At 44.8% G+C, this 13,760-nt stretch overlaps 1 protein-coding gene across 6 annotated transcripts in view; it reads right to left on the bottom strand.

Annotated features, from left to right (window-relative positions):
• The window catches only part of DOCK11 (dedicator of cytokinesis 11), a 218,800-nt gene extending 206,095 nt beyond the window's left edge, over positions 1 to 12,705 (bottom strand). For 4 of the 6 annotated variants that reach the window (XM_036270309.1, XM_036270310.1, XM_036270314.1 and 1 more), the window contains exon 1: positions 12,494 to 12,646. In XM_036270309.1, the coding sequence (XP_036126202.1) occupies positions 12,494 to 12,595 (102 nt within the window). In that variant the 5' untranslated portion in view covers positions 12,596 to 12,646. Of the gene's footprint in view, positions 1 to 11,178; positions 11,929 to 12,493 lie in introns of those variants that run through there. The other 2 variants (XM_036270311.1, XM_036270313.1) reach the window with 2 other exon arrangements.
• Between the last annotated feature and the right edge of the window lie 1,055 nt (positions 12,706 to 13,760).

Here is a 13,760-nt window from a genome sequence, read left to right as displayed (position 1 = left end):
GACTGTTGGACAGAAGGAGCGCTATTGGCCCCTGCAAGCTTTTAAATAATGATTTCATTCAATTTTTGCAACAGTTGATTCAAAAGCCCTGGTGAACTTAAGTTATTTCTTGGTGGCAAATTAGGCACCTTAAAAGGTGGTATTCCCTCCTGCAGGTCTCTGGGAAACCATTTAATGCACTGAAGCATTAGGAACTTGTTAATCTATGAAAATAAATTGGTTATGCCAACAGTACTCTTCCCCTCACACCACGAACATTGACAACAGGTCCTGTAAGGCATAAAGCTGGCTGTTTCTCAAGCGGGAAAACTAAACTAACATAAAAGGCACTGAGAGAAATATATATGTTGTTATTTTTGGACAGCACTAACCCACTTGAAAAAAATTATAAAAATAATTCCATGAAAATGATCCCAGGGACCTCTGCAATGTTCTGTAGCTCTTTTTTCCATACAGTTATTCAAATAGCAAAGAAAGGAGGAACGGCCAATTGCCAATAGTTCTCAAAATCCTTAGGCTTACTTTGGCAAGAAAAAAAATCTACACTGATCATACCCATATTTCTCAATAACAACCCCACCGCTCCTTTTTTTTTGTCCTTACCTCCGACTTTCCCACTAAAAGACCTAAGCTTGTTCAGAAATAAACACTATTTCCCAACAAAAAGTGATCATCACCAAAACCACACAAAAAAGGGCTTCCTCCACCTAATTTACTGTGAAATCTGGTCCAGGAGTTAGTACTTTTTTACCTAATTACCCCAAAGGAACCGAGACACCTGGAGTTCATTAGGTGTTCTATCATTTAGTAAATATGGATGACCTACAGCCCGCCTCATTTGAAACCATGCCTCTGTTTCCCCACTTAGGGAAGAGAGGTGACAACAATGCGTTATGTGTTTAATTATGACCTATAAGAACATGCGAGACCACAAGCATAAAAGCATTTTTAACTCCTCGTAAGTTTGGGCTATACAAATACAAACTCAACTTCCGGTCCAGATGGCGGCGTAGGCAAGTGGTATCACGTCCTCCCACAACCACATCAAAGTTACAACTAAACTACAGAACAGCCATCATTCCAAACCGCCTGAAATCCAGCTGAGTGGAAGTCCTACAACTATGGAATTAAAGAAGCAGTCACATGGAGACTGGTAGGAGGGGCACAAGCTGACAGGCGGGTCCCACATCCACATGTGGTGGATAAAAATCAGGAGGACACTTTGGCTTGGAAGGTCCTCCCTGAAGACGGAGGGTGGGAAGGTCCTTCCTGAGGACTGAGGGGTCCCCGTCCCACATCAGGTGCCCCGCTCAGGGTTCCAGTGCCAGGAAGAGAATCCCCATAACTTCTGGCTGGAAAAACCAGCAGGAACTGAAGCTCAGGGAAGCTGAGGCAGCTGGAGCCCCAGGCAGCTCTTCTTAAAGGGCCCGCGCACGGATTTATTGGACTCTCTCCCTCTAAGCTTGAAGAGGCAGCTCGAGAAGCGCCAGAGACATACAGGGAAGAACTGAGCTGTTTGGAGCAAGGGCTGGAGAGGGAACTTTCTTCGGGACAAACGTGCTGTCAGAGGCCTTTGTTCCTTTGGTGCGCCCTTCCCTGGGGCGGCAGATAGTGGCCATATCTGGGACTCCAGCAACCTGGCTCTCACTGGTGGCCCCGCCCTGGCGATTCCGAGGCCCCGCCCCACCCCACCCAACTTTCAGGCCCACCCAAGCTGTTGCCACTTGCTTAACCATAGGATTGGCCTGTCTTGGATCCTGCTTCAGGTTTTCCTAAATTCTTTCAAGCAAGCAGCATCTGGTCTCAGCTAGCCCCATACCTCTCGTTAAGAAATACACAGAAACAAACACAGGGAGGCAGCCAAAATGAGGAGACAAAGAAACAGGTCCCAAATGAAAGAACAGAAAAAATCTCTAGGAAAAGAACTAAGCGAAATGGAGATAAGCAACCTAACAGATGCTGACTTCAAAATACTGCTTATACGGATGCTCAATGAACCTAGTGAGAACCTCAGCGAACTTAGCGAGGGCCCCAAGAGCATAAAAAAGACTAGTCGGAAATGAAGGAGGCACTAACTGAAATAAAGAATAATTTACACAGATTCAATAGTAGAGTAGGTAAAGCCAAGATGCAAACCATCGATTTGGAATATAAGGAAGCAAAAAACACCCAATCAGAACAGCATAAACAAAAAAGAATAAAAAAAAAATGACAGTGTAAAGAGCCTCTGGAACAACTTCAAGCGTGCCAACATTTGCATCTTGGGGGTGCCAGAAGGAGAAGAGAGAGAACAACAAATCGAAAACCTATTTGAAACAATAATGGCAGAAAACGTCCCTAACTTGGTGAAGGAAACAGATATACAAGTCCAGGAAGCACAGAGACTCCCAAACAAGATGAATCCCAAAGGCCCACACCAAGACACATCATCTTCAAAATGCAAAAGGTTCAAGACAAAGAGAGAATCTTAAGAGCAGCAAGAGAAAAGCAGTTAGTTATCTACAAGGCAGTTCCCATAAGACTGTCAGCTGATTTCTCAAAAGAAACTTTGTAGGCCAGAAGGGAGTGGCAAGAAATATTCAGAGTGATGAAAAGCAAGAACCTACAACCAAGATTACTCTATCCTGCAAAGCTGTCATTTAGAATCGATGGCCATATAAAGACTTTCCCAGACAAGAAAAAGTTAAAGGAGTTCATCACCACCAAACCATTATTATATGAAATGCTGAAGCGTCTTTTTGAAGAATAAGATAAAATATATGAACAAACAAAATGGCAATAACAATGGAATCTACAAACCAAATGAACAGGCAGAACAGAAACATTCTCGTAGATACAGAGAACATTTTGTTGGTTGCCAGATGGGAGGGGGATTGGAGGAATGGGTGAAAAAGGTGAAGGGATTAAGAACAAATTGGTTGCTAGACTGACAAACCTCAAAGAGAAGGGGGTTGGGGGATGGGAAGAAATAAAACAAAGAACTTACATGCATAACCAATGGACACAGACAACAGTGTGGAAAAGGCAGGAGGGAGGTGGGAGTGGGGAGGAGGGCGTCAATGGAGGAAAAATGAGGAACATCTGTAATACATTCAACAATAAAGATAAAAAAATAAGAAAATAAATAAAAATACAAGCTCTTGTCATTGTCTAAAAAAAGAATTGCTACCAAGGCATTCCCCAGCTTCCTGACACATTTCACTGAAACACTTCAAATAAAGATGCTCTGTCCCTGAGGCTTTGACTTCTTAGTTAAATCTCACCCAGTAAAATATTTAAGTCATTAGGGAAAGCAACATGGTGGGAAAGCTGAAGTACAAGAATAGTTTCAATTCTCAGCAGCTTGAAACAAATACAATTTGACACAAGCTGTCAGGAAAGGCAAAAATACAGCTTCCTCTGAACGATAAAGTCAATGGGCAATAAAAATAAGGTGGAGAAGAATTGCAGGAAATCATTAATAGCAAATTTAGGTGTGATCGTGTGAGGTTGTGCACACACAATAGGTAAGCCACATGTTGCTGGAGGAGCTGGCACATTTTCTTCAGTATCAACTCTGCTGGAAACCTGTACACACTATTCCTAATAGAACTTATCCTGGTACCACAAAACCAGAATAGCCAAACATAAAAGTACATTAATTTCTTAGGCGACCTTTAAGCTTTAAAGTGTTTCCACTAAAAATACCTATTTCCAAATTAGAGCTTTAAAAAGGCATTTGAATGTCAATATTCACTTGATTTTTTAAAATTTTTTAAATTAATTTTTGTTACAGATGTTTCTCCTTTTTCCCCCACTGATTTATCCCCCTTCCCCACCCTGTCCCCAGCTTTGTTGTCCATGTCCATTGCTCATGCATACCTGCATATAAGTTCTGTGGTTTATCTCTCCCCCACCACTCCCTCTTCTGTGGATTGTCAGTTTGTACCCCACTTCCACGTCTCTGAGACTACCCCATTCCTCAGACTGTTATATTCCACAAATAAGTGAGCTCATATGATACTTGTCTTTCTCTCTTTGGCTTGTTTCACTTAGGATAATACTTTCCAGGTCCCTCCATATCATCTCAAAGGATAAGAGATCTTTCTTTCTTACAGCTGCATAGTATATGTGTATATGTACCACAGCTTTTTATCCATTCATCTACTGATGGACATTTGATTTTTTTTAAAGTGAGGATTAATGAGTGAAAGAGATGTCAATCAAGTTTTGAGAGGGAAAGGAAAGAGCACTGAAGTTCTATTTTTCCATACAGAGCTCAACTTTTCTCTGTCCACCCTCTGCATAAACTACACTGAATAGACTGTCATAAAGGTGACTGCTTCTGCCCCACCTGTGTGGCTCAGTGGACAGTTGGGCATTTTAACTGGGAAATTATTGGAAGCACGATTTTTCTCTTCTTTTCTGCAATAGGTTGGTTCAGTAATAAATGTGAGACCTTTAAAATTAATTAATTAATTAATTAAAAAGCAAGGATACCTGCTTCCCTCTGCCAGTTTACTTTTGTCTTTTGATTTGTAATACACAAAAGACTTTTCTTGCCCACCATAAAGCCTAGGAATAATGAGAGCCAACAGTCATCCAGTGCTTTCCATGTGCCAAGACCTGCTCTAAGTGCTTCACATGCAACAACTCTTTTAAGGCTTTCAACAAGCCCACAAGAGGGTTATCAAGGCACAGGAATATAACACGCCCAAAGTCACCCAGCTAGTAAGTACATAAGCTGAACTTTGAACGTGGGCTATGTGTTTCCAGAGCCCACTCCAAACCACGGTGCTCTAACAAGCACAGGCTTCCAGGCAAATTCCAGCCAAATGAGACTGTCCCTTTTCCCTGCTTATTGCTCTGGGAGTCTCCAGGGTGGGGTCCAGTAAGAATCAACAAGGCATCTGGCTCTAGGTTGATATAAGCCACAGGCCACTGTTACCCATGAACCCCTCTGCACTCCTGACAAACACTAAATGAGAAAATGAGATCTAAATCCCAAAGAGATATGTATCATAAAATTACCGTTAGCATTTGCAGAAAAAAAGAAACTGTTCTAGCTACTTTTCCCTCCTGTGGTTTCTGGCCTTCCTCCCCTTCTGTGTTAAAAAAAAAAAAAAAAAAAAAAAACTAATAATTTTTCAACATGCCTTACTGACAATTTTGTATCAGAAGAAAGCAAAACCAGAGAGGTGAACAAATGATTCCTCTGAATTCCAACAAGCAAGACAGACAGGATCCTAAGGTGGAGCCCTGGGGATTTGGGAAGGTAGTAATAAGCACTTTGTACAGTTCCTGGAGGTCAAGTAAAGGAATGCCAAGGTGACTTACACATGTACAATATATGTGAATTTCTCAGTGTTAGACCTACTATTTACTTTCCCATTCCCATTTTTTAAAAGGCCACTGTAGTCAAATAAATGTGGGAAATGCCATAGAAATCAACACTGTTCATTAGCAAAGGCCTATTGAACATTGTTGAACACAGGAAAACATTAAGGATCACAATAAGAGTTTGAGGGCTGGGGGCAGAGATGTTGTAACTAACTGAAAGTAGAATGCAGAACCACTAGCCTCCTGCTGTGCTATCTTCTCTGTTCTTTGCATACATCTAATCTCCCTTCTTAGTTTGTGGTCCCTCAGCACAGGAAATATCCTATTCAGCTTCTTCAGGTACCTGGGGGAGGAGGCTAGTCAGTAACTCAACATTGCTCAAACCCTGGCAGCAGAGCTGCCCCAGGGCGTGACCTAATTTACCATCACAGTTCTAACTGGAAGTTTGGGGCTGGCCTCCAGACCATTCCTGCACACTCTTGTCCGCCTCCCATTTCCCTAATCACCCCCAATGGTGCAAACCTCTTCAATCAGCTAATCTCACAATCTCATCTCTGTCCTCAATCCTGGCTCTTTCTTCCCTTCCTGATCCCACTTGGAACACTTATCTGCCCTCATGAACCTTGGTCTTTGGCCAAAACACGTTGCTACCGTGCTCAGCCTTTCCCTGGAATGTTCTCTCTACCACCTTGCTTAAATGAATCCTGGCTTTGCCCTGACAACCCTCTCAAGTTGAGGTGGCTCACTTTCTTTTCCCTTCTCCTAGCACCAAACATGCTTTCTCTCCAGTTCACCAAAGCTGAGAAACAAAGTCATCTTGACTCCACCTCTCTCTTCCCCACTTCTTTCCCCTCCCTTTTCCTCCCCCTTAAAGAGTTACCAAATCTTGTTGATTTTAACACTGAAATATCTCTTACACTTTCCCCCTTATCTACATTCTCACGGCCTCAGTTAAAGCCTTTGTTATATCTCTCTCTGGAACTACATATTTTAACTAGTTAACTGACCTCCAGTAACCCAATATCGGGTCCATCCTACATATTGTTGCCAGTGCATTTCCCGCTGAGTACCTACAGTATTCCAGGCACTGGGTGAAGCACAGGGAATAGAGATGGACACACACCTTCCGACTTCATGACTCATATCCAGAATGGGTAAGAAATACTGCCCCCTTCCCCACTATTCTTTTTTATTATTTGTCGATTTTTTTAGAGAGAGAGGAAGGGAGAGGAAGAGAGATGGAAACACATATAAGAGAGAACATCGATTGGCTGGCTCCTGCATGCCCCCCACTGGGGATTTGGCCCATAACCTTGGCATGTGCCCTGACCAGGAATTAACCAGTGATCTCCTGGTGCATGGGTCGATGCTCAACCACTGAGCCACACCCGCCAGGACCCATTATATTCTGATAGACCTTTCCAGAATACCTTTTCCCCCACCAGATCTCTCTGTCGTTGACCTTTATGCTTTACTTATACATCAGACACTTTCCATACATTACCTTCTTTAATCCTCACAAGAACTCCACAGGTAGGTACAACTATTTATCCTCACTTCACAGATGAGGAAAATGAGATCTGGTTACTTGCCTCAGTTCACAATGCAAGCAGATGACAGAGGTCAGATTCAAGCCCAAGTCTGACTCTTGAACCTGTACTCTTCCTCCCACATTTTAAGCAGGACACTGAGACCTTGGAAAACAGTCCAAACAGGTTGACCAGGATGGTGAAGAATCTTAAAACCAAGTAAAGTGAGGAATAAAGGAAAGAAATGACAGCTTTTCAGCTTTGTAAAGAGTGAATTTAAAAATGACATGTTGGCTGTCTCCAAATATTTGAAGGATTGTCATGTAAAAGAGGAAGCAAACATATTCTGTATAGTTGCAAACAGAGCTAGGCCTAGCCCATGATGGAACTTCAGAGTTAAGTTTCAACTTAAGAACCTTTTCTTTTTTTCTAACATAGCCCTTTAAAAGGCAGGGAGTGTTTAAGGAGAAGGCAAATAATCATTTTGTCAGGGATGCATGTAAGAGACATTCCTGCCTCGAGTGGGCAAAGTGGTCTAGATCAGCATTTCTGTGCACATCAGACTCACCAGTTTTTAAAAATACAGATGCCTGGCCCCACCCCAGACTTATCGAAACAGAATCTAGGGGGTGGAGACCGTTATTGCAAGAATTACAAACAAGGAAATAGTCTGTAAGAAGGTTCACGCGTCACTCAAAACCTCAAGAAATACAAATGGCTATCAACATACAAAAATTGTTCAACTTCAAGAGTTCCCAAAGAAATGCAAATTAGAACTGTGATGTACCATTTATCGCCTATCAGGTTACGCAGATTAAAAAATACTAATAACCAGTGTTGGCACGAGGGAGGGGAAATGGACACACCTGTATTCTGCTGGTGAAAGAACACAACAGCAACAACTTTCTGTAGAGCAATTTAAGAGTGTGTTTAGAGGAATTTTAACACTAAAAAAGTGTCTAATGTCAGTGCAAGCAATTCCAATGATAGAAATGTATCTAAAGGACAATCTAACACAATTGACAATTAATGTTTATACCAGCGCTGTCCAAAGGAACTTTCTATAATGTGGTGGTCACTAGTATATGTATGTGGCTACTGACCACCTGAACTGTGGCAAGTACAATTTAGGAGCAAATTTTTTAATTTTAAAAATTAATTTAAATTTAAATGTAGCTAGTAGTTACTGTACTAGACAGTTCAAGTTTATAACCTCACAAAATTAGAAATTATCAAAATATCAAACAATAAGGGATGATTACCTATGGTACACCCATAGAGGAATTTGGGCAGTCATTAAACATGATTATGTAGATTATGTTTATTGGTGTGAAGAAATATTCAGAAGATATTGGTAAATTTAAAAAGCTATTTTAAAGTTTATATATTTATTCAATCCATGTTTTCATATATATACACACACATACACAAAGGAGACAGAGAGAAGAGCTTTGACATATATACATTAGAATACTGAATTCCCTCTGAGTGATGAGACACATCGAGTGGTCGCCACTCACCCGACCCCATCCAGGGCTGGGGACAAATGGCAACCAAGGTATGTGCCCTGTGCCCTTAGCAGGAACCAGACCCGGGACTCTCCGGTCCATGGGCCCACACTCTAACCGCTAAGCCAAACTGGCCAGGGCTCTTTTCTCTTTTTATAACTCTTATACAACACATGCATTATGTAATAAAACAATAAATGTTTCAAAAAGAAGGCTTACTAATGATTAGAATAGGAAAAGAATCAATCTGGAGAATTTAACATGTTCGTCTTAGAAAACAAATTCTACCATTTGATGCTTCGAAGAGAGTTCAGTGAGGAGGCCTCTCTGGTTTCACAGCAAACTCTGCACTGGGCTTTTGGAAAGATCCTCCAGGAATGGCTTGCCCAGGACCTCTTAACCTGGAAAAGCCCACAGAAGTGGTGAGGCTATTCCATGTTTAGGAGCCAACACCCCGGGTAACTCTCCTGACTCTCAGTTCATTCAGATTCAAGCTAAGTCTCTGAATTGGAAACTGTTGGTCAAGAAGCCCACTGAAACTGGCCTTATTCCAGTGTCGGTTGTTTTGTCCTATATTAAAGTACTTTCCAAAAAGTTCCCCAGGGATGAGGGAGCAAAGGAGCTCCCTGATTCCTTTTCAGGTCTTTCCTAAATTCCAACCTAACAAACATTCCATGCAAAGGTAGTGTGTGCCAGGTGGGGGGAGTCAACAGCTGCCGAATCTTTTCAGCCACTCTCAGCTTTGGGAGAGTTTTTCTCTACTGGAGTTATATGAAATCTGGCTGTGCCGGCCAGGGGACATCACACACATTACCCTGCATCGAGGGGCTACAACCCATAATATCTAGCAACTTTTTCCTGATCCTCTGGCACACAGGAATTGAGGGTAAATTCAGCAACAGCAAACAAACAGTATTTAAACACCTAGTAGGTAACTTTCCCAGGCTCAATGACTCCTCTTAAGAAGAGCCAGAATACAACAGGTTTATCAAATGCCTTTGTTCCCCCAGGGCACAAATAGCTAGATCCTGAATTATAACAAAAACATCATTAAAAACCTCTACATTTAAAACATGTATATATGTAAACATTTCTCCGTTCTCAGGTTAAAATATTCTTCCCCAAGCCTCTCTTGAGAAATCTCTGCCAATGTTCAATTCTGTAATTACCCGTTTCCCTGGGTTAAAACTGACCTTTATAAAAATGCCAAACTAACAGGAAAATGCAGCAACAAAACAGTCTCTCTGTGTGTACTTCATTATATACCTAATAGATTCGTGGAAGTACTAATAATTGAAAGAACGTCTAAATACACAACTAAATGCTATATATAGCCCATGTCTTCTGAATTTTTCAGTGAACAAAACAGAATGATGTTAGCAACATACCTACAAGGGTATAATTGTAAAAAAACAAAACACCACCTAAACAGGAAATACTGTATATTTGTTCAGCTTGGCGGGTTTTCAAAGTTCTAGTGAGAGATACACCAGAGGAAAGCTTAACCGCTGTGGAAATGACTCCATACTTAAGTCCTAATAACATGAGTGCCATGGATGTACAGCAGCAAATTTAAGTCCAACTTCAGATATCCCTAATTAACACTTTAGAGCTTATATAAAAAAAGAATCATAAGTTATGGAGGCAGCTGCAACGTGGTCCACTGGCTCTCCAGCCACCATGGCTCTGCTAACTTTGGTTACCAGCTAGCTCTTTGTGTCAGAAAAGCAGGGGCCATGAAAGAGAGCCATTTAGGAGAATACACTCCATTTAAGACTGTTTCCTTATTTCTTTACTGACTGAACTGCTTGAAAATAACATTCACTAAATTGCTATGGATAATCTAAAATTGACTTGTGAACATATTCTGGGTGTTCTACTGACAAACACATGCACACAGACAGACCCAACCTAGGTTGGAACTAATAAAAATAAATGGATTAAAAAGTCACCCACATTCACTTATAAGTATAGGGCATCTAGCATTGTGTCTTGCACACAGTAGAGGTTCGATAGATGTTGGTTGATTGAGATTCCTAGATTCTGTTCTCTCCTATGTCCCAAATCTCAATGTGGATCATCACATAGCAGAGTAGTAATAAATATCATTCCTGTGCCTTGTCTGGTAAAAACCTGTGGCCTCCGTTCCAAGTAAGCTAGACTGGCACTGTCTCCCAGACGACTCTCCTCCCACTAACAGTTTTTCCAGCTTTGCCACAAAGTCAATGGTTAGGAAGGGGCAGCTACACCTGGGATACACAAAATTATTTTTAAAATCTAAAAATCTGGGCAAGAATGCTAAGGTTAACTTTTTGCTGCTGAGGGCGGAAGGTCAGATACTGGTCAAATCCCAGTGTTGGTTTGCTGAGTCCCATGTATTCTCTTGAGACCATCTTTCCACTTCACAGGCTCCCTTCCCACGATGTGGTAAACCAGTCACCCCTGTTCAAGAAAGGTTTTCTTTCTTCCTGAATTGAGGAAAGCATTTCCTGTGCTAGGCAGATTGAATCACTTGTTAACAATTACGGAAGAGAGAGCCCTGGTATAAATGCCTTGCACACAGCTTGCCTTCCTCTCTTAACTGGATGATGACAATCGAGGTTCTAATCTGACCCAACAGGACCTCATTCTAAAATGAGTGAGGCACACAATAAACCAGGTACATTTAAACAACATTAAAGGTCTGGGTTTTGCTCTGCTAAACAGTAGGATTAAACTTCCAAGGGTTCAGTCACGATAGAGGGATTTCTTTAAAGTCACTTGGCTTTGCACAGTTGTAGCTATTAGGGATCAGATCTTTATCTCAAAGGTACATATTTTACCTTTGATCCTCCTCCAGAACTCCCACTAATGTCAACTTTCTCCACTGCTGGGATCAGGCCCTTGGCCTCCCTTTAATGTTGGTTTTATCGTAGATTCTACAAGATCAACAGAAAATTTACAAGGAAAAGCTGTGAAGTTTCCTTCCGATAAGTTGTTTTAACAAAAAGAGCCCACTCTTAAAATGATGAAATTTAAACACAGTAGACGATATGCTGTGGGGTAGAGAGTGGACTGAGAGAAAAATCGAACAAACAAAAAGCCAAAGTAACAAAAATACTCGTTAACCAGTCTGATTGCTTATTTAGGGCTTGCTCGCTAGTCCAGGAAATTAGCAACGAGTGTCTAGAAAAGAAGAGAAGGGGCAAGTGCCCGTTACCCGTTCCCTCTTCACCAGATCAGACAATCCCAAAGAGGCTGAAGGTGTGATGGGAGGGTTCCCAGGGGGTCAGCGCGCTTTCAAATCCCCATCTTCCCAGCCCTAAGAGGTGGGGATCTCACCCCAGGTCCTCCATCCCTGGACTGGCACACCCCGTCTTCACCCAAACTACCACGGAGCCCCATCTCCTTTCCTCTGGAGCGCTCCCGGGTACCAGGGGACACCTCGCCCTGAGGCGGTCGACCCTGTGCTCACTCGCCCGGGGAACCCCGTTGTTTCCAATCCCCTCCCTCCACCGCGGCAGCACCAGCAGCAGCACCCCTTCAACACCCATCACCACCCTCTTTTTCCCCATAGCAAGAGGAAGTCGCTTTGCTTCCTCTGTTCTCACCGCCCGCCAGAGCTTGGGCACCCGGGGCTTTTTGGGTGGGGTTCTTTTTAGTATACATGGGTGTGTGTGTGTGTGTGCGTGCGCGCGCGCGAGTGTGTAAGTGCAAAACGTTCAACGCATCCTTCCGCCTAGGCTGCCTCAGGTGCCGGCAGGCGGGAATCTGGATCTCGTCGCGCCTCATCGCCGCTTCTTTGTAGCAGATCTAGGACTGCGCCGGGTCTGCTCCCCAGCTCACCGCCCGGGCCGGGCCCGGGCCCAGGTTCCGAGCCCCCGATGACCCGCCAGCGTCCAGCCGGGCGCACGCCCTCGCCGCACCCGGCAGCCGCAGAGCTGTCAGCGGGCACCTGGGTCTCGGACCCCGGCCAGCGGCGGCCGGTGCGCAAACTTACTGAACCAGAAACCGAGAGCGCGGACACACCGGGAAGTCGCCCAGAGCGCCGTCCTGGTCCCGGTCCGGTCCCAGCCCCAGCCCCCGCGCGCGGGAAGCCACCAGGTCGCTCTCACCCGGAGTGCGTCCCCCGAGACATCCCGTGCCCCGGCCACTCACCAGTACCACCGAACCCCGTACGGCTTCTGACACGCTCTGCCGAAGCTCAGCCGCCGTGCCGGGCTTGCTGAGCCGCTTGGTAAATTTGCGCACTTCGGCCATGGCCGCGGGTGCAGGTCTCCGCGGGTGTGCTCAATGCCCCCGGCCAGGCCGGCCGCGGCCGCTGCTGCTCTCTCTGTTTACCCGCCGGCCGACCACATCGCAGCAAGGCGCCCACTGTCCCTCCCTCCCGCGACTCCTCCCTCCCGCGGCTCCTCCCTCGTCCCCTCCTTCCCTCCCGCGCTCTGTCTAGCCCCACGCTGGCGGCCGCTCCCTCCCCTAGAGAAATCAAACTCAGCGCTCCACTAGCCCAAGGAGGAGGGCGTGTCTGGGAGGAAGGGTGTGTGGAGGGGGGTGGGAAGGAGAACTGGGGCGGGGGGCGGGGGCGAGGTCACGAGGGAAGAGGGGGGAAGTGGCAACCGCTTGGGCTCCGCCCGCAGCTGCTGTTGCTAGCGCTGCCGCATCCGGGAGGGAAGGTCTGTCTGCTGCTTACTTCGCGTGTGTGGTGGTGGTATTGGGGATAGGGAGGTGGGGGAGGGGGATAACCAAATGTCTCCGAGTGTGGGGTATGCACTACCACAGTGTTCCTTTGCTGCCTCAGAGACTTCAGTGCCCGCGGAAGGGCTAAGGACCTTTGCACCCTCCAACCCCGCAAGCCCCCGGAGCCCAGGCGGCTAAGGGATGGAAAACAACGTGGAGCAGCCGCCTATTGTGTGCTCAGCAGGGGATGGTTCGCATCCCTGTGGAAGGAGGGAGAGCAGTTTTCTGGCCCTAGTGGCTAGCCTGAGTCCTCTCCCCACCCACAGCGTTTTCTTACCCAGTTGACCCTTCTTCACGGAGGCCACCCCAGGAAGGAGCAGTGAGAAGTGGAAACTTGCTATGGCAGAACCCCCCCACCCCACCCCGAGACCGGGAGACCTAATGGTGAAGTTTGAGCATGTGGCAGGTTGACAAGTTCAGCAGTGACTGCACCATGGGTAAGGTGGGGGTGGCATTGGGAAGGCCATTGCCTGGGCTCTGGAGGACATAGCAGTCTTCTAGAAGCTTTTCCACGTGTCCTACCATCACCTCTCCATTTCTCACTGATTTTCTTATCCTCTTCACCTTCCAAAAGTTGTTTTCCAAGAATCAAAGAGCATTTTCTAACCAGATACAAAACAAACATGCTTAAGGCAGAAATAAAAATGGGAATCTTAAAGTACTAGAGACCCTGTAAAACCTCCCCAAG

Source organism: Molossus molossus, unplaced genomic scaffold (genome assembly GCF_014108415.1).
Source record: "Molossus molossus isolate mMolMol1 unplaced genomic scaffold, mMolMol1.p scaffold_m16_p_2, whole genome shotgun sequence".
In the NCBI taxonomy this organism is placed as follows: domain Eukaryota; kingdom Metazoa; phylum Chordata; class Mammalia; order Chiroptera; family Molossidae; genus Molossus; species Molossus molossus.
The sequence above is the reverse complement of the archived record's forward strand: the minus strand, read 5'-3'. Positions and strand labels throughout refer to the sequence as shown.